Raw genomic sequence first — 26,088 nt, 5'->3', positions numbered from 1 at the left:
TCCAGTCAGTGGAGTCGGTAGACATTGTCTTGGGAGTAACAACAGAATAATGTCTTCTGGGTTCTTAGCATTAGCAAAACAGCCTTTAGACTTCTGTGACATAGTTTTGTCTACTGGTAGATAGCAGAGAAGAATTCGATGACTTGTTCAGGGAAAAAAATAACAGCAGTAGCGGGCTGGCAGTCATCGTCACATCTGTATGAGCGTGATTTCACTCTGCCTATTGTCATAGAAACAAGCAGGTGCATTTTTTTTTCAAGCTAGCATTTATGTGAATGCAAATTCAACAAAATTATATGTTGTTAGGTTTCTAAAATCCGCAGCCATTCTTCCTATGGGACCTCTACCTGAATACCTTTCAGAGCTACTGACAAAGCCGGAGTAGATTGGCTGTCAGACAGTCACCATTGGTGAACCCTTTCCCTGACCCAACTAGCCTCACAGCTATGTTTCCTCGTACCTTTTGAAAATTGGTATTGAAATGCAAAAAAAAAAAAATTGTTGCTCATCAAAAGCTAAACAAAGTAAGAGAAAAGAAAAGAAGTTGATTTTCACATTAAGTTATTATGCTTTCCTTGGCTGCTTCATTGTAAAAGAATCATGAAAATTCATGGCTCTCTTTGGTAGGGTTGTTTTTTATAGTCAAATCAAACAAGTTCATTTTTTTTCTCAGTGATCAGAACCTTTTAGTTAATATTTTTGGCCCCATGACCATTTTTTAGTTCTGTTTTGTGGATTCTTACCTCAGGCTAACAGAATATTTTACTAGAAAAGATACAGTCTTTAAAATCAACGTTAAGTACAAAGAAATCAGTCCACCTCTCCTGAAAGCCACATGTTGATATCTAGACAGACAGAAAATAAAGGTGAGATCCTTTCTTTCTGATCCCATGGAGCATAATATTCGTGTAATAAGTAACTTTAATGTGAAAACAATAGGAAAAGCAGAACCCATCAATCTCTCTGATTTCAGCAGCCAGGATGTCCCTCCTAGCTGAACATTGATCTAAATGCTACTGCAAAGGGGATGTGTGAATGTCTTGTAAATCAGCATTTTAAAACTCAAGATATAGGTAAGAAGAGCAGGTTGGTTGTTTTTTCTAGGCACCAAAGGGAAAATGCCAAATGTGTGAATCCGGCTTAAGTGATAAGTTTCTGACTGTCGAATCTTTCTCTTCTTTTCTCCATGTTTCCTAGAAGTAGGAAGGAAGGTATTCCAGATCCCCAAGGTGGGCCTTAGATGGTGTCTGTGCAGGGAGCTCCTCTTTGGCTAAAACACACTGCACCCTGGGGCTCACCCAGCCTGTACCTGAGTCTGCAGGAGACTCAGCTTCCTCCTGGTGCAGGGCTGCTGGTGAACCAGACCAGTCCCCTCCCTGGAGGACCACAGTCCCCTGGGACAGACATGCTAAGGAAATAAAACCGTTGCCCAAAGGGAAACCAAAACCTTAGGAACAGTGTATTCATGGAAACACATTTGACTGTAGGTCAAAACTGGAAGGCAAGATACGTTATCATAGTTGGAAAAAGCTTACTAATAAATGATAGGGGTGTTTCTTGAGGAACACACTTGTATGGTTTTTTGAAGGAGAGGAGAAAAAACAGAAGGAATGTTGTAAATGCTGTAAGTGAATGTGCTGTGGGTTCATGTTATTCCCAAGTTCTCTCTTTACCTCTTAAGAGAGATATACCAGATCATTAACGATTGGAAAATGCTGACAATGTCATCTTTTGCCGGAAGTTATGGCTCTGATGGCACTAAGGCATCCTTCTGGCCTCAGTTCTTTGTCCTCCCCATCCTCCGCCTTCTCAAACTAGCCTTCCTTCCACTTGTCCCCAGCTGTGTTCTAGCCTCAGCCCTTCTCGTGCCTTACCTCCTGCTCAGCCGTCTCATTCTATCTGAGACATCTTCCTAAAATCTGGGACTGGTAATTACACTTTTCCTCAATAGCTATCCAGATTTTTATTTTATCAAATTATAAATGTAGTATTGTTCTCTGAAAGGATACTTTAAGCACAGAAGTGTTCAAAATAAAATGTCTTTGCCTCCCAAATTCACTTTTCAGAGGTAACTACTATGAACAACTAGATGCATGTGCTTCCAAAATTTTACAAGGTAGAAATTTATAGTGCAAGTACACTTATGAATATACATGGATAAAATTTAATAAATGCTAGCAAACCCAGCATTTTATTATAAGAATAATATGCCATGTAAGACCCCCTCCACATCATACAAAAATAAATGCCGAATAGGTTCATGAACTAAACAGAAAAATTAAACTATAGCAACACTATAAGAAAAATAAGGAAGACGCTTTTGTAATATATCTTGACATAAAACCAGAAGTCATTTAAGAAAGATTGACAGATTTGGTTATATAAGAATTTAAACTTCTGAATGATAGAAAATGCCACAAAGTAAAGTCTAAATAACAAACAGAAGACTTGGGGAAATTATTTTCAACACTTATAGCAGTCAACTGGCTGGTGGCTGTAATTATAACACACTTGATACAGATTGATAAGAAGTAGACAACACTCCATTAGAAAAAATGGGTGAAGAATAAAAGGAGTTGATTCATAGGAAAAAAATCTGAATGGCATAAGCAGATGAAAAGATAACTACCTAACCTTACCAAGGATTAAGAAATGAAATAAAAAACACTGCAGAAAGTTTAAGTTGGTGCAAATCCAGTGTTAAGGGGTGATGTGGTGAAATTTGTGTGCACAGACCGTTGATGGGGACATACAATTTTGCAACCTCTCATGTAGACAATTTGGGAATATCTATCAAAATTCAGACACTGCATGTCAAGCCTGTTTAGGGAAGTTTCTCAGTCAGTAATACTCCCAAATGCACAGGGATGTATGTCCCAGTATTTTCATTGTACCCCAGTGACTTTATATGGCTCACGATTGCTTAGTGAATCAACTCCAAATTCCTGGTCACAAGAGTAACACACCAGCAAGCTTTTGAAAAACACATTTAGTATGTATAAGGTATTAGAAGAGAACAAAATATAAAGATCTTCTGTCTCCTCTACTAGAAGTGAGCAGTCCTATCAGCAGCTAATTATAGAAAAGAATGAAATGAGGACCAAATGTCTGCCTCGTTGCAGCGTGTGCAGGGTTGTCGGGCGCATAGTAAAGGAGAACAGTCTGGACTCATCAGCCCACTGGGGTGTTGACAGATGGAGAGTTGAAAATATCTCAAGACCCCCGACCTGGAGAGTGGGGCTCAGTGAATCACTCTCCCCTGAGACAGTTCACAGGGCGGAGAGAGGGAGAATTGAGGGGCCTTGTTTGCTGTCAGTATTCAAGGCCATACATGGTACCATCCCAACTGATACTTGTTACTGCATCTCCCATGATTCTCTCCTGGAACTGAATGAGCCATGTGTATGGAGTTTTCTTTTCTCCATGAACCTTCTGGTTTTTCACACCTGCTTCTGCTTATCCGCTTCTTTCCTCCTGACTGCCTCCCCTCATTCTCCTCCTATGGCACTTCTGCTTATCTTTCAGCATTTCAGTCAAATTTTGAACTTTTCCGTGGAGCATCCTAGGTTCTTGCATCCCCTGGAATCTGATTTACTTGTTGGTTCCTTTGATTGCTTGCCCCTCTGTTGAAGGACTGTATTTAAGGCTGGCTGGCATTGCAGCCTACTCACACTCCCTGGAAGATTGATTCCCCTTGTGGTCAGAGATTATGTGTTAATTCCATTTTGGTTCTCCAGAATTTGAGACTTAGAGGAGGGAAAGAGGATGCTGGAGTATTTCAGGCACTGACCTACCAATCAGAAGGCATCCAATGTGAGCAGCAGCTGACTCCACCTCACCTAACTGATCTAACCCCACATATGTTGTCTGCATGTTGGTTTGCTTTCAGCGTGGGCATCCCATCAAGTCCTTGGGTCCACCCTGGAACGTCGGTGTTCTCCATGGAGGCATCATTAGAATCACCTTGGCCCTCAGCCAACAAAACAGCCAAGTGTGAGCTCAGCCCCAGACCTCCCTCCTGGGAGTCTCCCGATGCTCGTCCTTGGCCTGGTACTTACTAGGCACTTAATAAACGTGCTGAATGAACAGTGAAAAAATAAATACTGAAAGTACATGTTGCATTTCGATGTGAGCGTGGAGCTGGGTGCCCTTCAGAAGTACTGCTCAGGAGGACAGATGCTTACTGACCATCAGCTGCACAGGCAATGGAGTTCTAGGGTCAAGTTCACTGTGTTCCTGAGGAACCTTTTTATTCCTGGAATTCAGACTCCCAGGGCTCTGGATGGGTTTGAGGGGGAATCCATGAACTTTCTGACATTTTGCATCCACTTGGACACAACATAGTTGCTTGTTAGGGATTTGTTAGAGGTGAGGGAGAGGATTCACGATTTTTAAGAGCAGCGTATACGTGCTTTGTTATGGGTTGGGGAGAGGATCTGTGCTTTTTAACAAATTATCAAGGACTGTGACCAAAAGAACCCCAGTGTAGCTGATCCTGCAAGGCCGTGGCTGGAGGCGAGTACAAACCCATCAGCAATGGTAAAACAGCAAGTCCTCTGATAATGCATTTGCTTTTTGCTTTGCAGAGCAAACGTCCTTCTTGCTGCACCATGAGCATGTGTGTGAGTGCGTGCACATACCTGCTCTCCCTGGAGTCTTTAGGAAAATATATACCGAGTGCCAAATATTTACTGATCACAGTGGGATCAGAAAGAAGAATAAGCTATCACTATTCAGAAAGAAGAGACAACTGTATGACAAGTTCCAGTTCCTTTGGCATGTTTAAATCACAATTTCAGACTACAAAGAGCTCTTACAGCTCTCCATGATTTATTGCCGAATGGATGGTAGGGACACAGTCACAACAGCCGGTGTTGAGCAGATCCAGTGATCGTTAGGACGGGTTTGGGAAGGCTTTACGGATACGTAGAATGTGAGCCCCGGCTCGAGACACGGATGGACATGTTTTTGGTTCCAGTCTCAAACTCCCGGCAGCATCTTTGAAAGCATTTCCTTCTTAACACACTGTGTTCTTTTGATTTCTATGACAGCTGTCTCTTTTGGCTTCTCCCTGCTTTCTGGCTCTCCTTCTCGGCCCTATATTAAATATCAGCGTTTCCCCAGGGACCTCATCCAGTCCTGAACCGTGATGTTCCAACACTGCTCACCCCCAGGTCTCTACTTCCAGCCCAGACCTCTCAGCTCCCAGCCCTATGTCCTACATGGTGTGTCCTCCTGACTGTCACAGGCATCTCGACCTTGACATGCCCACCCCCCAGCAGTTAACTTCTCATTCATTCCATCCCATTTCAGTAAGCAGGACATCCTTTGCTCAAGCCCAAACATGGAGCCTGTCTTGGATCCTCCATCTATCCCCACATCCAGTCCATCACTGACTTCTGCTCATGTCGACTCTAAAACTTGCTGATTCTTTTCATGTATTTCTCTCTTCATGGCCCCACCCTTGGTCCAAGCCACTGCCTTCTCTCACCTGTGCTGTGGCCTCACCCATGGCCTCTGCCAGGGCTCCTAGGGGTCCTCCTACTACCTTTGATGCCCCCTTCAAGAAAGCAACACTCCACCTGGCAGCCAACGTGATCTCTTTATAAGGGAAGTCAGATCATTTTATCTTCACACTTAAAATTGTTCAAAAGCCCCTGTTGCATGTCTCCACACTTTCTCCCTTGGGGTACAGAGCGCTGCAGGGAATTGCCCCTCGCTGGCTGGGCTGCAGCCACAGGGGCCTTCTTTCTGTCCATCATCTGTGTCCGGAATGCTCCTGCTTCATGGTCTTAGTTCATGCTTTTCTTCCCCAGACTCCTAGCCTGGCTGACTCCTTCCCAAGTTCAGTTAACTGTCATCTCCTCAGGGGACTCTCCCCCGGCCATTCTGAATGGCTGAGCATGGGTCCCGCCTCCAAATCCCCTTCATCTTAGCATCCTGTTTGTTTCTTCCATGGCACGTAGTGTTTAAAAATTATTAATTTACTGGATGTCTCCCCAGCTCCTCCCCAGCCCAGTCCAGATTCTTGGTTGCCCGAGGGCAGGGCCTGTGTCTTCCTGCTGACTGCAGTGCTCGTGCTCACACAGTTCAGTCAGTATTTGAATGGCAAGAGTGAATCTGAATTCATGGTGGAGGAAAGAGGACAGAGTTAACTCTCTCACATTCCAAGGAGGTGAGAGTTTATAAGCAAAAGCAGCGTCAGAAAAGCCCAGTGTTTGTGGGGCAGTAAATCTTTGTCCCCTGACTAGGAAGGAAGAAAATATGATGTCATTCCATGTGAACTTCTGCCAGTGTCCTTGTCCCTGTGGTGAGCCACAGCCACCCCTGCCTCTGCAGGAGACCCTCCAACACTAGCAGCCACGTGGCTGACAGAGTCTTTGAATGAAAAGAATTGAGGACAGTCTCAGAGACCTCTGTGACAACATTAAATGCACCAACATTCGAATTATAGAGGTCCCAGAAGAAGAAGAGAAAAAGAAAGGGACTGAGAAAATATTTGAAGAGATTAGAGTTGAAAACTTCCCTAATATGGGAAAGGATATAGTCTATCAAGTCCAGGAAGCACAGAGAGCCCCGTACAGGATGTCTCCAAGGAGAAACATGCGAACACACATATTAAACAAACTATCAAAAATTAAATACAAAGAAAAAATATTAAAAGCAGCAAGGGAAAAGCAACAAATAACATAGAAGGGAATCCCCATAAGGATAACAGCTGATCTTTCAGCAGAAACTCTACAAGCCAGAAGGGAGTGGCAGGACATATTTAAAGTGATGAAAAGGAAAAACCTACAACCAAGATTACTCTACCCAGCAAGGATCTCATTCAGATTCAATGTAGAAATTAAAACCTTTACAGACAAGCAAAAGCTATGAGAATTCAGCACCACCAAACCAGCTTTACAACAAATGTGAAAGGAACTTCTCTAGGCAGGAAACACAGGAGAAGGAAAACACTTACAATAACAAACCCAAAACAATTAAGAAAATGGTAATAGAAACATACATATCGATAATTACCTTAAATGTAAATGGATTAAATGCTCTAACTAAAAGACACAGACTGGCTGAATGGATACAAAAATAAGACCTGTATATGTGCTGTCTACAAGAGACCCACTTCAGACCTAGGAACACATACAGACTGAAAGTGACAGGATGGAAAAAGATATTCCATGCAAATGGAAATCAAAAGAAAGCTGGAGGAGCAATTCTCATATCAGACAGAATAGACTTTAAAATAAAGACTATTATGAGAGACAAAGAAGGACACTACATAATAATCAACGGATCGATCCAAGAAGAAGATATAACAATTGTAAATATTTATGCACCCAACATAGTAGCACCTCAATACATAAGGCAAATGCTAACAGCCATAAAAGGGGAAATTGACAGTAACACAATAATAGTAGGGGACTTTAACACCCCACTTTCACCAATGGAGAGATTATCCAAAATGAAAATAAATAAGGAAACACAGCCTTTAAATGACACATTAAACAAGATGGACTTAATTGATATTTATAGGACATTCCATCCAAAAACAACACAATACACTTTCTTCTCAAGCATTTATGGAATATTTTCCAGGATAGATCATATCTTGGGTCACAAATCAAGCCTTGGTAAATTTAAGAAAATTGAAATTGTATCAAGTATCTTTTCTGACCACAACGCTGTAAGACTAGATATCAATTACAGGAAAAAAACTGTAAAAAATGCAAACACATGGAGGCTAAACAATACACTACTAAATAACCAAGAGATCACTGCAGAAATCAAAGAGCAAATTTAAAAATACCTAGAAACAAATGATAATGAAAACACGACCACCCAAAACCTGTGGGATGCAGCAAAAGCAGTTCTAAGAGGAAAGTTTATAGCACTACAGTCCTATCTCAAGAAACAAGAAACACCTCAAATAAACAACCTAAACCTACACCTAAAGCAATTAGAGAAAGAAGAACAAAAGAAACCCAAAGTTAGCAGAAGGAAAGAAATCATAAAGATCAGATCAGAAATAAATGAAAAGGAAATGAAGGAAACAATAGCAAAGATCACAAAAACTAAAAGCTCATTCTTTGAGAAGATAAACAAAATTGATAAACCATTAGCCAGAGTCATCAAGAAAAAAGGGAAAAGACTCAGATCAACAGAATTAGAAATGAAGAAGGAGAAGTAACAACTGACACTGCAGAAATACAAAGGATCATGAGAGATTACTACAAGCAACTGTATGCCAATAAAATGGACAACCTGGAAGAAACGGACAAATTCTTAGAAAAGCACAACCTTTCGAGACTGAATCAGGAAGAAGTAGAAACTATAAACAGACCAATCACAAGCACTAAATTGAAACTGTGATGAAAAATCTTCCAACAAACAAAAGCCCAGGACCAGATGGCTGCACGGGTGAATTCTATCAAACATTTAGAGAAGAGCTAACACTTTTCCTTCTCAAAATCTTGCAAAATATAGCAGAGGGAGGAACACTCCCAAACTCATTCTGTGAGGCCACCATCACCCTGATACCAAAACCAGACAAAGATGTCACACACACAAAAAAAACTACAGGCCAGTATCACTGATGAATATAAATGCAAAAATCCTCAACAAAATACTAGCAAACAGAATCCAACAGCACATTTAAAAGGTCATACACATGATCAAGTGGGGTTTATCCCAGGAATGCAAGGATTCTTCAATATATGCAAATCAATCAATGTGATACACCATATTAACAAATTGAAGGAGAAAAACCATATCATCATCTCAGTAGATGCAGACAAAGCTTTTGACAAAATTCAACACCCATTTACAATAAAAACCCTCCAGAAAGTGGGCATAGAGGGAACTTACCTCAACATAATAAAGGCCATATATGACAACCCCCCCAGCCAATGTTGTTCTCAATGGTGAAAAACTGAAAGCATTTCCTCTAAGATCAGGAACAAGACAAGGTTGCCCACTCTCACTGCTATTATTCAACATAGTTTTGGAAGTTTTAGCCACAGCAATCAGAAAAAAAAGAAATAAAAGGAATCCAAATCGGAAAAGAAGAAGTAAAACTGTCATTGTTTGCAGATGACATGAAACTATACATAGAGAATCCAAAAGATGCTACCAGAAAACTACTAGAGCTCATCAATGAATTTGGTAAAGTAGCAGGATACAAAATTAATGCACAGAAATCTCCTGCATTCCTATACACTAATAATGAAAAATCTGAAAGAGAAATTAAGGAAATACTCCCATTTACCACTGCAACAAAAAGAATAAAATACCTAGGAATAAACCTACCTAAGGAGACAACAGACCTGTATGCAGAAAAGTATAAGATACTGATGACAGAAATTGAAAATGATACAAATAGATGGAGAGATATACCATATTCTTGGATTGGAAGAGTCAACATTGTGAAAATGACTATACCCCCCAAAGCAATCTACAGATTCAGTGCAATCCCTATCAAACAACCAATGGCATTTTTCACAGAACTAGAACAAAAAATTTCACCGTTTGTATGGAAACACAAAAGATCCCAAATAGCTAAAGCAATCTTGAGAAAGAAAAACAGAGCTGGAGGAACCAGGCTCCTGGACTTCAGACTATACTACAAAGCTACAGTAATCAAGACAGTATGCTACTGGCACAAAAACAGAAATATAGATCAATGGAACAGGATAGAAAGCCCAGAAATAAACCCACGCACCTATGGTCAAGTAATCTATGACAAAGGTGGCAAGGATATACAATGGAGAAAAGACAGTGTCTTCCATAAGTGGTTCTGGGAAAACTGGACAGCTACATGTAAAAGAATGAAATTAGAACACTCCCTAACACCATACACAAAAATAAACTCAAAATGGATTAAAGACATAAATGTAAGACCAGACATTATAAAACTCTTAGAGGAGAACATAGGCAGAACACTCTATGGCATGAATCACAGCAAGATCCTTTTTGATCCGCCTCCTAGAGAAATGGAAAGAAAAACAAAAATAAACAAATGGGACCTAATGAAACTTAAAAGTTTTTGCACAGCCTAAACGAGACAAAAAGGCAACTGTCAGAATGGGAGAAAATATTTTCAAATGAAGCAACTGACAAAGGATTAATCTCCAAAATATACAAGGAGCTCATGCAGCTCAATATCAAAAAAAGAAACAACCCAATCCACAAATGGGCAGAAGACCTAAATAGACATTTCTCCAAAGACGATATACAAATTGTCAGTAAACACATGAAAGGATTCTCAACATCACTAATCATTAGAGGAATGCAAATCAAAACTACAATGAGGTATCACCTCACACCGGTCAGAATGGCCATCATCAAAAAGTCTACAAACAGTAAATGCTGGAGAGGGTGTGGAGAAAAGGGAACCCTCTTGCACTGTTGGTGGGAATGTAAATTGATACCACCACTATGGAGAACAGTATGGAGGTTCCTCAAAAAACTAAAAGTAGAACTACCATATGACCCAGCAATCCCACTACTGGGCATATACCCTGAGAAAACCATAATTCAAAAAGAGTCATGTACCACGATATTCATTGCAGCTCTATTTACAATGGCCAGGACATGAAAGCAACCTAAGTGTCCATTCACAGATGAATGGATAAAGAAGATGTGGCACAAATATACAATGGAGTATTACTCAGCCATAAAAAGAAATGAAACTGAGTTATTTGTAGTGAGGTGGATGGACCTAGAGACTGTCATACAGAGTGAAGTAAGTCAGAAAGAGAAAAACATACCATATGTTAACACATATATATGGAATCTAAAAAAACAAAAACAAAAAAAAAGCAATGGTTCTGAAGAACCAAGGGGCAGGACAGGCATAAAGATGCAGACATAAAGAATGGACTTGAGGATACGGAGAGCGGGAAGGGTAAGCTGGGACGAAGTGAGAGAGTGGCATGGACATATATACACTACCAAATGTAAAATAGATAGCTAGTGGGAAGCAACTGCATAGCACAGGGAGATCATCTGGGTGCTTTGTGACCACCTAGAGGGGTGGGGTAGGGAGGGTGGGAGGGAGACACAAGAGGGAGGAGATATGGAGGTATATGTATACGTTTAGCTGATTCACTCTGTGATACAGCAGAAACTAGCACACCATTGTAAAGCAATTATACTCCAATTAAGATGTTAAAAAAAAAGAAAAAGAAAAATTTAGAGAAGAAGGTGTAGGCAAATCTTAAGCGCAGAGCTCAGAAGTCTGAACTTTGTCCCGTATGCATTTATATCCCATTGAAGTTTTTCATAAGGCCAGTCCTTATGCTAATTATACTGCATCATCACTGCTGGGTTGGGTCTCCCCCTACCCACCAGACTGCTACCTTCCCCCCCGGCAGGTACTGTGTTTGAATCACCACATGAGACACCAGCCCAGAGTACAGTGCTTGGCTCACAAGAGACGTGCAGTGAACATGCTGTGAATGAGGGAATTAATAAATTTGGAGGAGCAGTTATGTTGTCACAGCTTAGATCTGCGTTCTCTATCTCTTCTCTGGAGCTCTCAGGATGGAGTTCAAAGTGCGCAGCTAAGCGCATAGCAGTGACGTTGAAGTCCCCTGACAGCAGCTGCTGGTGGATCTGGTCTTGTCTCTTGACTCAGAGGAACCTCGTGAGGGAAGCCCATGAGAGGGTTAACAGCAGATCTGCTGCCTGACTCTGATAGTGTCATGCACGGCGGTGATTAATATATACAGCAAACATTTTCTTGCCAAAGCGTAGTTGACTCAATCTAAATATTCTTTCAGAGAGGTCTCCTTAATTATAATGACATGCTATAAATATAAGAAGAAAGAATGTCAATTATCACTTGGTATAATAACAGTGTTAGTGTTCATGCACATAAATTATGAGTAACTTTAACCTATCTAAAAGCAAGAAAAGTGCTCAGGTTTGCAATTTAAAACTTTTGAATGTGCCACATTTAAAAATTATGCCTTTACAAGGAGGAGAAGTTAGTAATCACCCCTAAAATGCATGTTCTTGAAGAGTTGATGAACTACTTAGAGTGACTTTTTTTTTTTTTTTTTTTTTGCGGTACGCGGGCCTCTCACTGTTGTGGCCTCTCCCGTTGCGGAGCACAGGCTCTGGACGCACAGGCTCAGCGGCCATGGCTCATGGGCCCAGCCGCTCCGTGGCATGTGGGATCTTCCCGGACCGGGGCACGAACCCGTGTCCCCTGCATTGGCAGGCGGACTCTCAACCACTGCGCCACCAGGGAAGCCCTAGAGTGAAATTTTTTAAAACATCATTTGAAAGGGCAAAATTTAAAGACATCTATGTTATATTTATTTTCACACAATCCAGACTCATCCAGGGTAATTTGAACACCTGTCATGTGGCAAACATAAAGCTTCCAGAATTGCACTGTGTCCAAAATGGAAACTGCTAGTCATTCAGAGCAAGTTAAATTTAAATTTTAGTTAATTAAAATAAAATGACTCACAGACATAGAAGAGATACTTACGGTTACCAAAGGGGGAAGGGAGGGAGGGATAAATCAGGAGTTTAGGATGAACATATACACACTACTATATATAAAATAGATAACCCACGAGGACCTACTGTATAGCACAGGGAACTATACTCAGTATCTTGTAATAACCTATAATGCAAAAGAATCTGGAAAACAATATGTATATATGTATGTATAATTATACCGTCACTTTGCTGTATACCTGAAAGTAACACAACATTGTAAATCAAGTAACATCAATTTTTTTAATGATTTTAAAAATAATAAAATGAAATAAAATTTTCAGTTCTGCAGTCTCACTGGCCATGTTTCTAGTGCTCTGTGGCCACTTGTGGTTAGGGGCCACCACACTGAATAGAGCAGAATAGAACATTCCCATCCTGACCTATTGGACAGCATTGCTCTAAAGAAAAACGTAAATAGGACACATTGCAAACACCACAGTCACAGCATTAAAGGCTACTGACACACATCTAGGATTTATTTTTGGAGCAGGTATCTTTGCCCACATTAAGGAAAACGCTTAAAAGTGCCCTTGTTCCCAGCATACGATAATCCTATTCAGGGCAAAATCAGACTCTGGCCCCTGGATGAGAGATGAGGCCTTCCCCCTTTTCGGGTCCTTATCTGTTTGAGCTGGTTGTCTATTTTGTTATTTTGTTTTAAGCCAGCTGTAATGTAGTTTTCCAACAAGACACCTTGAAAGCAAACAACTTCAAGGTATTAGCTTAAACCTGAACTCATTCTTTATGTTCTAATCTACTGGCTTTCAGTTCCTCTGTCTATAAAAGTAATAACTCATCACAGTTTTGGCTGAGTTCCTGTGCCCGTTCACTGGATCCAGGATTTGAAGAGTCTAGGGGAGCAGGCCAGCTTATCATAAAGCGTCTGACAGTGCATACATCAGGAGGGCTTATTGGATAAAGATGCAGTCTCGGTCGATCTGCCTCAGGTATTTCATCACATCCGTCTTCTCTTACAGATCACCTACAAGGCAGTCAGTTCCTTTGACCCAGAAATAGATCTCTCCAATCAAAGTGGAAGAGTTTCAAAACTGGGAAATGAAACCCACTTTCTGTTTTTCGGACTGTATCCGGGAACCACATATTCCTTCACCATCCGAGCTAGCACGGCTAAGGGTTTTGGACCCCCGGCAACAAATCAGTTCACCACCAAAATATCAGGTATCGTACATTCATGAGCTGTGTCTTTTATCAGAAGTAGCATTTGGGTACTTTCTCTTTCCCATTGTCAAGTCTGCAGAGCTCACCCAAACGTACACGTAAATTCATATTTTTGTAAGTATGAAAATCGGACTCATGGAGTTCAATGAAACGCCGCAAATGTTTATCATTTGGGAGCTTCAGGTCGTCGTCCTGCGTCAGGAGGTAGGCACTGTTTTAAGAGTGTGTGTCGGAGAACTCGGACATGAGCGGGAGGTGCTGTTCCCAGCACTCTCAACCCTTCGCAGTCCCAAGCTCCCAGAGCAGCAGTGTTGGGAAAGTCTCCATAGCGAGGTCTCTCACAACGGGGTGCTCAGCAGAAAGGCAGCGTTATGTGGAGTCCCTTCCAGAAGGCTCAGCCTTCCGTGGGACCTTCACTGTTAGTAGTTTCACGTCCTCAAGAGAGAGGCTACTACAAAGTGCGGGGTGGGGGCACCAAGCACTTAACATCCGCCAGCTTGTTTCTTGTAGAGACTCAATTACACCAACAAAGGACGTAATTTGGGAAATATTTCTGGGCATGTGCAACTGTGCAGAAAATGTCTTTGTGCTTCAGACTAGAGGAAATGGAGTTGCCATCTGGCGTGGGATATGCAGCAGCAATAAACACAGTTCCAGGGGACGTTTTTCCTTTTCCATGTTTTCCCCTTTGGATCCGAGTAGGGCAGTATTTTAGTTGGGGCTGTGACTGTTTTGTTTGGGGGTAGAAGAGCAGGAGGCAGGTGATGGAGTAACTTCTCATCAGTCAGGGTCAGCAAAGTAATATTTAGCCTGATTTTTATATCTGTTGTCCCTCATCCCTAGTTCTGTGAGAGATTTTCTTTAAGACTGAAGGAAGGGAAGGAAATACAACACAAGTACTCTAAGCCTTCTACTAGGTTTTGAGGGAGGAGTGAGGTTTGGAATTTTGTTTTTAAGCAATTATAACTTAAGGGATAACTTTGCATTGTGTAAGAGTTAATTTATGAGCACAAACTTAACTTGAAATTTAATAGACACTTGATGTTTGATATAAGACATTAGCTTATAAAAACAACATGGAGAGCTGGAAAAGAGGAAGGATACTTCAGAGGTTAGGAAAATGACATAAGTTGTACAGATGCCTGAGTAGAAAGACCACTGGGCCTGGAATCAGAAAATATGAGTTCTAGTTATAATTTTTCCCAGTGCTTCTTCTCTGATCTTGATCAAGTGAATTTACCCCTGGATGTAAATTAAGATGATATTATCTGTTTAAAGAGGTAATGTGTGCCAGTGTACATACCTCCAAGCCCCTTTTTTGGTAATTTCTCCCTATGGAAGCCATATTTCAAAGATTATTATCTTAAAGAGGCTATTCTTTTAGAAAAAATAATTCATTTTTACCATTTGTATTAGGTAAAAATTCTGGTTGGTGTGAGTCTGGCCGCTCTTAACCCACCAAGTTCAACAGTTCTATCCCAAAGCAAAGCCAGTTGACATTTTAGTTAGCCTGCAAAGACTCATCAAGAATAACTGTTTGGTTTTTATGGTTCAAAGAAATTACGGATTCTGGGCCCCTACTGTCTACTTCCATGGACCTCAGAGAACTACTCTCTATCCCAAATGTAGTTCTGTGTTATGAACTGGAGTTAATTTTTAACAGAATTAGAGCTAACTTTAATGCTGAGAAGGTCCAATGAATGGACCTGAGCTATAACCCATGTCTTTTACATAAAAGCTTCTTGTGTGTAAAAGATTTAAAAAACGATACTCACCAAACTGGCCTCTACTGTCCTCATCAGGGACCCGACCTGAGGGCCTTACAAAGGCTGGTGCCTCTGCGGCCAGCGTCACAGCCTTGGTGCGGTGATGTCTCTTGTGCACCTTGATGACAGCATTACCGAAGAGCTGTTATCTTCTAGTAACTGAGCTGAACAATCTAGAAAGCAAAGACTTCCAGGAAATGGCCTTGGAAATGGGATCCGCACTGGGAAGAGGGCTGACATTTGTAGAACTAGATTTGCCCGTCTCTCTTTATCTATTATCTCTTTGAATTCCTGTAATAACCCTGGAGGGTAATCTCTCCTGTTTTGATAGATGAGTTAACTGAAGCTTCAGAGATAATTACCGTGCCTAAGCTCTCATGCTGGTCGAAACAAAAGGCAACAGGAAGTCAAACCCAAGCCTTTCTCACTTCAACTCAGTATCTTTTCCACGGTTGGGCTTTCCCAGAGAGCCCACCAGTGGTCACTAGGTCCAGCCAGGCCCTCTGACTCCTAAGGACGTCTTCAAATCTCTGGATGGATATTTGGTATACAAGAAACCTTGACTTAGATGGGAGAACTGAAATGATCAGTTTTATGATCCTAGTAATTATTTCTTAAATTTGCATTTAATATTTTAAGAAAAGCATATGTACAGAAAAGTACACAAATTAAATTTATTTTACAATTTACAATTTAATTACAGTGATGTACATGTATGGATGAATGTAATGGCTGCACCCATTTAGCGAGAATCCGAATCGAGAAACAGTATTACTAACACCTCCTAAGCCCCCCTCGTGCCCCCTCCCAGGTTAAACTCAAGACCACAGTCAACACATGATGGTTTTAACAGCTGTCCCTGATGTTCAGGGTTGGGTAGATACGTAAAGGCTGTTCGTGGTTGGTTCACAGAGGCAATTTAATTTAAACTAAGTGTGCTGTGTTTTTAATGCTCATTGTAAATGAAAGTAGAAAGGAAACGGAAAAGACAAACCAGAAATCATGAGTCTCCTATCTCATGCATCTTCCCCAGCACCCTCCATGCCGGCTTATGAACTTGAGACGCCCTTGAATCAAACCGACAGCACGGTGACGGTCCTGCTGAAGCCTGCACACAGCCGAGGCGCACCTGTCAGGTACCAAGCGGAGAAGGGGTGGTTTTAGGTGAAAACTGGTCAAGTCTCACATGTGTTTTCTGGGGATTTGCTACAGGCCTCGGTCAACATGTAAACCCATATCCTTATGAACTGTAATTAAAAGAAAGGACTGAGGGGAAGGAAAGGGTTTTGATGTGGGGTGATCAAGTATTGTGTAAAGAGTTTGATTCTGATGCAAGTGGGTTGTTCTTTGAAGATAAGGAACAAAAACCCCAGTCCTTTCGGAGGTGGCTTTGCTCCTAAAAGGTAATTGCTCCCTGTAATTTAGTTACCCAAGGTCAGGTGAGCCCTATTCCTTAAATGGACTTTCGTGGAGTGCTTTTGTTTGTTTTGTTTACATGGAGTTTTAAGTCCTTAACCTTCAGTAAATTGGCTAATCTCTCAATTGAATATGTGGTGTATAACTGTTTTTTTTAAAGAAACAGGTGATTGAAAAGATGATTGTGAAGTCTTTATTTGAACAGATTTAAGTTTATTACCATGATGTAGGCCTCATTTCTCATCGTGTGATGATTTATATAGCTAAGAAATTACAAAGTATAACTTTTACCGTGAATGAATAAAATATTTATTCTTCGTAGGAGGAGCAAAGGAATGCCTGAATAACTCTTGAGTATGAACTTGTCATAAGCTCATTAATCTATATAAATGAAATTTCTACTTGTTTCAGAGGGATTCAGATATTTTCTACTAACGGAGTAGATTCCCTTGAAAATAACCTATTCCTTTGAATAGTGTTCTCCAAGGAAACATTTACATTCACAATTAAGGCTACAGGGCTGGGGATGGGGTTCCTTTCCCTGTGCCTTTTGTAGAATTTTATTTCATTAACCTTTTGAAACCTGGCCTCTCTTTGATCACGTTTTCACTACAGTATCCAAGGCAGATCCATTGGACTTCTTTCTACCTGATAAGATATGTAAGTTTCAGTTCACAGACTCAAGATGAAAAACAGACAAGCATTAGTTGATAGAGAATTCACATTAGGGTAGAATCACAGAAACTTTTATTTGAAAACCCTGCAAAATGATATGAAATAAGTTTTAGTTCTCTGACTTACTCAAAGTAGTAGCCCATATAAGGGATTTTGGATTGCCACTCATAGGTGCAGTAAGTGAGAACACCCTGAAATATGTAAAAGCTCTGTTCCAGATGTAAGATATTATTTCTGCAAGAAAAGCGATGCCACTGACACTGCCCAGGCCCTTTGGGTTGATTTGTTTGGCACTGAGGGGTTGCACGAACTGGATGACCCCAGGCTCACCCTCATTGGATGGCTGTCCAAGACCCAAGCATACCTATGGCCGCGGGTCAGACTTTTTCACTCCAGAAAGCTGAATTATTATTAAATGAAAATTGACGCTCTGACCGTGGCCTTGAGAACATTGTTTGTTTCTGACCAATTTGAGTTGCCCAGACTCAGCAAAACAGGCCGTTAGGACAGGAGTCCAGGTTCTACTGCAGAGGCATCTCGATGAAATGAGAGGGTAGAAGTCATTCACTTTCAGAGCCTCCAAACTGAAGGAAGCTGAAACCCTAACCATTTCTCCAACACTCTACTTTATTCTCATAAAAACTCCCTTCACACATTTTCTATTCTTGTTGCTTCTTCCCTTCTCACCCTTTCAGTTGGATTGCCATCCTCATCTTTGTATAGATCTTTCCAAGACTTAGTTTTCAAATAACACTTCTTTGGGCAACCCATGTTAGTCCTGCCTCCAGAGACCCTTTTCTTACCTTTTTAAAGTGTCAGTTGTGTCCCAAATGACTACGCATATTTTCCATCATCTGCCTTGCTAAGGCACGGTTTTGTTCTTTTCCTTTACACCTTTCTAGTTGTTTTTGGAGACTTTGAAGCCTTACTACTTAGTTAGTTGTAGACATCCTCAGGCTTTGTATTCTTATGTCTATAAAAATACAAATTCAGATGCTGGTCAGGGTGTCTAAAACGCAGGACTCACATCATTTCATCAGGCCCGGCTCTAACTCTGTGAAGATTTCAGTTTATCATGTCACATGCTCTTTCACACCTGTCATACTGCCTGATTTTCCAAGTTTAGCACTGCTTTGCTTTTATGAAACATCATCTTGTTACTGGCTAAGCATTCCTGGAGTTGGCTGGGGTCATTTTGCATTCTGCCTCTATGATGCCTTCTTCTACAATGTTAGCAGCTTGAAATGAACACATTTACTATCTATATCCATCGGGGAAATCTACAGTGCTAGAATCAATATCAATTCTTGTGGCAAACAGTTCAATAAGCATTACAGGGAAATCCACTACAGATGCCACCTTTACTGGAAGGATGCTTGTCTTAAATGGGTAAATTTTATTGGCACAAATTTGAGAGAGGAAATTATCTCAAACTCACCTGTCAAAAAGATTTTTTTTTGAGAAAAGTGAATATTCTCTTCAAAGGATTCATTATTATAGTACAGCATAATGCGACTGATTATCTATTGAGTAGATGGAAGACCAATATATCTAGAAAGACTAGTTTGGGAAAAAAATGTCCATAATACTCTCAGTCTAAATGGGGTATATGAAAATTTTCAATTTCATTTAATGTTTAGAGAAATAAGAACTCTGATTAGGGACTTATAGGGACCTAAAATATAAAGCCATAATGTAGATTGAAACATTTGAACACATCTGGAAATTTGCAAAATGCACATGTAATCAACTGCAATACAAGAAAGCTTTTCCCAAATGGTAAGATAAATACTGGAAGAAGAAATAGAAGTGAACATCTGTTGGCTTTCCTGGATTTTGCACAGAATTATGTGTTCAAAAATACTGTCATTGTGTGATTGCAAAAAACCCATTCTTTTGATTGATTTGATTTTTCTTTAATCCATATTCATTGGTGTTGAAAATTTAGTCATACTTCACTGAGGCACTTTACTAAGTGAGGTGCTTGTATACTGATTCCACTACAAACACTCAGCTTGGTTAATGCGGATTCTTGAAATTGCACTAAACTCTCAATGTAAATGATTGTTGTCTTTTTATCGATCAGCGCATCAGCTCTGTCACATAAAATTAGTTAAATCCTGAGATGGCGGGAGGAACACAAATTCCATCATTCCAGCCAGTAAACTAGCACCTAGGACAGAATTTTAATGTCTGTTCATGGATTCAATTTTTTTTCTTTAATAAGACAGGGAAAAGCTTAATTTTCTTTTACTCATTTAGAATCACCTCATTTCCCTCTCTTCCTCTCTCCACTGTTTATTACACGCAGAGTCCAACAGAGAAAACCCTAATAATTTGGCAGTAAAAGAGCAACTCTAAAAAAAAAAAAAAGAGCAACTCTAAATAAAGAATGAGTTTTACACTAACTGTGGTGCTTTTCTTGCACTAACAAAAATTCTGTCTGTGATTTTACTCTTGTGATGTATGTCTTTATATATAATCTGCTGTGTGCAGTAACCCTCATTAATGATGTTTCATACCTTCTAATGGGCTGTAGCTTGAGACTCAATCACGATTTTGTAATTCAAATGACTCTCATTTTTGTTCCTGAGGCATTGTTGCTTTAATTTGTTCATAAATGTTTTGGAGCTCGGTGTCTTCTTAATTAAAACTCAGTGCTTGAATATGTTAACTAATTAAATATTTTGATATTCATTTCAGTGGAATGTTCAAAGATTACCAAATCATTCTTTGATTCATTCATTCAGGAGAAACTGTTGAGTGGGGAAAACATCTATTACAGTTGTGTGCCTACAGGGAGGGATGGAAGGAGGGCACTAATCACAGCAACAACCAGAACATTAACACCGAGGCTGAACCATGTGAATGTGATTTTAATTCATGGCAGCCACTTTGTTCTTCTAATAGTAAAGTAGTCCAGATTATTTCTTTTTAATTTTATTGAAGTATGGTTGATTTCCAATATTGTGTTTAATTTCTGCTGTACAGCAAAGTGACTCAGTTATACATGTATATAATTTTTCATATTCTTTTCCATTATGGTTTATCTCAGGATATTGGATATAGTTCCCTGTGCTATACAGTAGGACCTTATTTATTTATCCTGTATATAAGAGTTCGCATCTGCTAATCCCAACCTCCCAGTCCTTCCCTCCCCCTTGGCAACCACAAGTCTATTCTCTCCGTCTGTGAGTCTGTTTCTGTTTCATAGATCTGTTCATTTGTGTCGTATTTTAGATTCCACATATAAGTGATATCATATGGTATTTGTCTTTCTCATTCTGATTTACTTCGCTTAGTATGATAATCTCTAGGACTGTCCATATTGCTGCAAATGGCATTATTTCATTCTTTTTTATGGCTGAGTAATATTCATATATATTATATATATACACACACACCACATCCTCTTTATCCATTCATCTGTCAATGGACATTTAGGTTGTTTCCATGTCTTTAGCCCCGATTATTTTAATGCTGTGCATTGGCAGTCATTGGTGACTTATACTGTGGCTATCCTCTAAGTTGAATGCTTCCTCAACAGTTATGTTTAAAAAGCAATTTTTGAATAGTTTCTGTTGCTGAGAATTGGGGCCAAAATCTTAAAGCAAATAGGAATTTCACTACCTTATGAACGGGGAAGAGAGGAGGCATAAGGAATGGAAGACATAGTTTGCCTGACTTTTTTCAACACTGTGTCCTAGGTAAGTAAGGTTTCAAATGAGATAAGAAATATTTCTCGTTACTAAAAAGCAAGCATAAATGCTTTATTCATCCAAAACACCTCTGATTTAAAAACAAAAGACTTGTATCATGTAACACCTGCAGTTTCATAAGTCAAGAATTTGTTTATTTTTATATACTATGTCCAGATTTTTATTAAACTGATTTTGCCTTGAATTTGCTCTCATGGTAGACTGCAAATGTGTGCTATTTTCATTTACTCCTAACATTTTTTCCTTATGCTGCTTTGTTTTACGTGGTAAAGTAGGAAGCGTTCTGATATTAAAGCGTCATTGTTAACTTAGTATTTCTTGATCTATTCAAATTACTCATCAAATATTCTTTTGTAACAAATTAGACAGAAAATGAAAAATGCATTAAAGGGTGCTATTTTTCTCATTATAGAGCTCTTTGTCTTTTGAAAAATCCACTCTTAGTCTTAGAAGAAGGTGAAGGACAAGTTTTCATTCCATTGAGGATAAATAGGCAGTAAAGCGATTGTATTTATTTTAAGAAAATGTGTTATATTTCTCACACATGTTCCATTTGATCCTGGAGCTGTATGGGAAACGAGCTTTATTCTCTTTGTGGGCCTGCACTCATGTCCCCAAGCTGGGTATCACACAGCAGTTTTTGTTAAAGGGGCTCAGCGTGAGAGCGCCAGGGAGTCTGTGACACTTGCCACCTCGGATGGGACAGTGAAACTAACCTTTGTCAGTAAAAGAAAGGAAAGAGATCATTATTACTAATGAAAGGTAGGAGATAATCATGCATTTTGTTCTAAGAAGTTTCCTATTTTAGGAATTACAATTGTTGGCATATGATTGACTACGGTTTAGAAGTTTGATGTTAGGAAGTATGGACCAGATTCTTTTTACATTTTTTTTAAAGCAGCAGCAATCTATGTGACTGTCTCCCATTTCTAAGTCCCAGGAAAGACATTATCACTGCGTTGTCACCACCTTCTTGGACACCCCTTTCTCTTCTGCTTCATGCAAGGAGCCTTTGAGCATTTCAACATTATAGGGTTCTTGTGAGGATTAAATGAGGTGCTGTACTTCAAACCGTACTTCACACACACTAAATGCTACATAAGTGTTTCTTCTTGCTCTGGCACCCTTCAGACTGTAGCAGTAGGTGGTTCTCATTGTTTCTTTTCACACGACCAGCCCTGGGCCTCTACCTATTCCTTTGTTTGTCTCATTCTCTTCAAACCTGCTATCACGAAAAATCTAATTTGACGTGAAAAATAAATTAAGAATTTAATAAGTGTGTCTATCAATAAAATCCTAAATAGAATTCCTATAAATTCTACTGTCTCTACTGCATTTTAAATTTTGATTGCCTCTGGTTACCTGTTTCTTTATGCATTTGCAAGTTTTGAGGAACTGATACTATAAACTAGGTAATGAACTCTCCCCCAACCCCAGTTCTGTACAACAGCTCTTTAAAAAGGTTAGGTGTTTCCATGTTGACGCCTGAGTCATTAGCTAATTATGGTCTTTATCAGCTCTAAACTTAAGCATAAAACAAAAGGAAACCGATCTTCTGTTTAGAACCACTCTAAAAGTAAAGTTTGCAACGTGCCATACCAACGAAGAGTCCATGAGACAAGTAACTTGCTTGGCTCAATGGGGTCTGTTGTCTCCACCCTCGAAGAATCTGCTCCTCCTTTCACTTTCTTAAAAGAAAGGTATCTGTTATTCAAGTACCATTTTATGGTCATTTGATCATTATGATTATATTAGAATTTATTCTCCAGATTCTAAAAATTGTCCTTTTTTTTTTTTTTTTTTTTTTTTGCGGTATGCGGACTTCTCACTGTTGTGGCCTCTCCCGTTGCGGAGCGCAGGCTCAGCGACCATGGCTCACGGGCCCAGCCACTCCGCGGCATGTGGGATCTTCCCGGACTGGGGCACGAACCCACATCCCCTGCATCAGCAGGCGGACTCTCAACCACTGCGCCACCAGGGAAGCCCCAAAAATTGTCCTTTTTTTTGAGTTTTATTTTATTTTATTTGTCTGTACAGCAGGTTCTTTATTAGTTATCTACATATTAGTGTATACATGTCAATCCCAGTCTCCCAGTTCATACCACCACCACCCCACCCCCACTTTCCCCCCTTGGTGTCCATATGTTTGTTCTCTACATCTGTGTCTCTATAAAAATTGCCCTTTAGTCAGAATAGTTTTATCTATTAGTTTGATCTTGGCTCAGAGGAGCCAGTTAAATAGCGATTTGCAAATATTTTATTATTTATCCATTAAAAAATTTATCTATATTACTTGCTGGATGAAAGAAAACACTATAGTGTAAAGCCTTACAATGCAAAGTTTACCTTAAGATCCAAAGATTCTGTAATTTAAAAGTAGCTTCAGGGACTTCCCTGGTGGCGCGGTGGTTAAGAATCTGCCTACCAGTGCAGGTGACACGGGTTTGAGCCCTGGCCCAGGAAGATACCGCATGCCGTGGAGCAGCTAAGCCCGTGTGCCAGAACTACTGAGCCTGCACTCTAGTGCCAGCGAGCCACAACTACTGAGCCGGCGCTCCGCAACTACTGAAGCCTGCGCGCCTAGAACCTGTGTTCCACAACAGGAGAAGCCACCACAATGAGAAGCACGTGCACCGCAACGAAGAGTAGCCCCTGCCCACCGCAACTAGAGAAAGCCAGAAAGCCTGCGTGCAGCAACGAAGACCCAACGCAGCCCAAAAAAAAAAAAAAAAAAAAAAAAGTAGCTTCATTTTAAATTAACCTATTATAAATCAATGTATAATGTTAGATCTACCCAGTACTTTGCTCTAAATTAATTGGAAACTACTGAATCTATCAATAATGAATAAGCAAGATCATTATGGCCTAAAAGATGAAGCAGTATCAGGTGTCACGCATGGTCTTTTGGATGGGCAGAATCAGTCTTCCATCCTTTGACATAGGCAGGAAACTCTTCTAATATTCAAATAATTACTCTGATTATGCATCACATGAATAGCGGACCTAACTTTCTAAAATGACTCCCATGATACAGGGAAAGAACATACTGTTTGGAGTAAATAAACCCAGTTTCAAATCCCAGCTCTCTCAACGACTATCTATGTGATGGTTACAAATCTCTTAACATCTCTGAGCCTCAGGCCACTCATCTTTCCAAAACAAGGGGTGACGCCATGTTAGCTCACAGAGCTGCTGTTGAGGTAACATTGACGCAGTAGACACTAGGTTCCGAGCACTGTGTGACTCCCTGGGGATCCAGAGGGGCCTGTCGTGGGCTCTGTTCTCCAGGGGGTTACAGTCTAGACACATGAGCCCAGCATGTGCTCTGGTCCCCTGTCTGGGGTGCTGAGGAGCCTGAGGGCGGGGCTGTACCTGGGGTGGGGGGTGTTGGGTAAGATTCCAGAGAGGAGCTGAGTCTTGACAGATGGATGTTGCCCACGGGATGTATGTCACATGGAGACAGGAGGTTACATATGTGGCAGGGACTAAATACTGAGCAAGACAGATGCATCCCAGGAGGGCGGGGAGGACCAAGTTGGCCTGCTCTGGTGATGAGAAGTGTGATATAATTAGAGAGGGGTGGGATGGCGGGATGGGAGAAGCGGAAGGGAGATCAGGGGTAGATTGATTGATTGGGTGACCTTATGCTCCATACCAGGGGGTGGAGATGTATCCAATGGGCAGTGAGCAGCCATTCCAGGGACTTAGATAAGGAAAAAATGTAGGGAAGATCAGCTGCAGCCGTGGAGGGTGGGTTAGTGGGACAGGGCATAGGACAGGTGTGCAGGTATTCCTTTTCATCTGCCCAGCTAAGGTATCGCTAACCCTTAGGGAAGGGCTCTTGTACATGTCAAATGCTAATTTTCATTAGAAACGGGACTTAGGGGAACCAGAAACATTTAATTCTTTTAGAAGAAAAGTAGAGAATGTATCGCCTAATCAAAGTGATTGGTGATGTTACCTGTTTAAAGCATTGTTAAAGTGCATACTAGGACACTCAAAGTTGAAAAACTAGCTCAGCCATGACTCTCTGGTAATTTACTGGAAATTACTAATCATGTGAATATTTTATTTTATTTTATTTATTTATTTTTTATTTTTTATTTTTTTGCGGTATGCGGGCCTCTCACTGTTGTGGCCTCTCCCGTTGCGGAGCACAGGCTCCGGATGCGCAGGCCCAGCGGCCATGGCTCACGGGCCCAGCCGCTCCGCGGCACATGGGATCCTCCCAGACCGGGGCACAAACCCGTATCCCCTGCATCGGCAGGCGGACTCTCAACCACTGCGCCACCAGGGAGGCCCCATGTGAATATTTTAAAATCCCAGTTTTCATAAGCAGTAAAGAGGTGGCATTGTTAGTCCTTCTTGCTCAGAAGAACCTTCTGGACCTTTCTCTTTTTGCTTCTCTCTACCTTCCTTTTACTGTATCACCCTAACCCCTTTGCCCTGAGCCTGTGCTAGGCACTTTTGGGACGATTATGAAACACATAAGGGTGTGTTTGCAATGTCAGTGAATGGATGAGATGGTGTCTTGGCTTACTGAAAGAGCGCAAAAGGAGTGAATGCTCCAGGACGCTTAGTGGATGAGTGTGGCTGACTCTTGGCTGAGGGACAGGGAAGTCTCAAGGTTTTGATCACACCGTTTCTCGTTTTTCTCATTCCTATACCCAAAGGAACCCATGGTTGTCTCTGCAAAGATCAATGTCTGAGGTTGGACTACAGGCTACACAAAGGCCCTTGAGTGTCATTTATAGTGGAGGCCGTACGTTATCATACGTGACCGCCTCCCTGGAGGTGAGGTCAGTAGTGCTGGGCACAGT

The 26,088-nt window shown here is 40.7% G+C and overlaps 1 protein-coding gene across 3 annotated transcripts in view; it reads left to right on the top strand.

Annotated features, from left to right (window-relative positions):
- PTPRM (protein tyrosine phosphatase receptor type M) overlaps positions 1 to 26,088 on the top strand; it is a 759,871-nt gene that overhangs the window by 448,874 nt on the left and 284,909 nt on the right. For all 3 annotated transcript variants that reach the window (XM_060119604.1, XM_060119603.1, XM_060119605.1), the window contains exons 10-11: positions 13,491 to 13,692; positions 16,492 to 16,594. In XM_060119604.1, the coding sequence (XP_059975587.1) occupies positions 13,491 to 13,692; positions 16,492 to 16,594 (305 nt within the window). The remainder of the gene's footprint in view (positions 1 to 13,490; positions 13,693 to 16,491; positions 16,595 to 26,088) is intronic.

This window comes from Mesoplodon densirostris, chromosome 15 (genome assembly GCF_025265405.1).
Source record: "Mesoplodon densirostris isolate mMesDen1 chromosome 15, mMesDen1 primary haplotype, whole genome shotgun sequence".
Taxonomy (NCBI): domain Eukaryota; kingdom Metazoa; phylum Chordata; class Mammalia; order Artiodactyla; family Ziphiidae; genus Mesoplodon; species Mesoplodon densirostris.
Note: the sequence above shows the minus strand (reverse complement) of the source record. Positions and strands in the feature narration are given on the sequence as shown.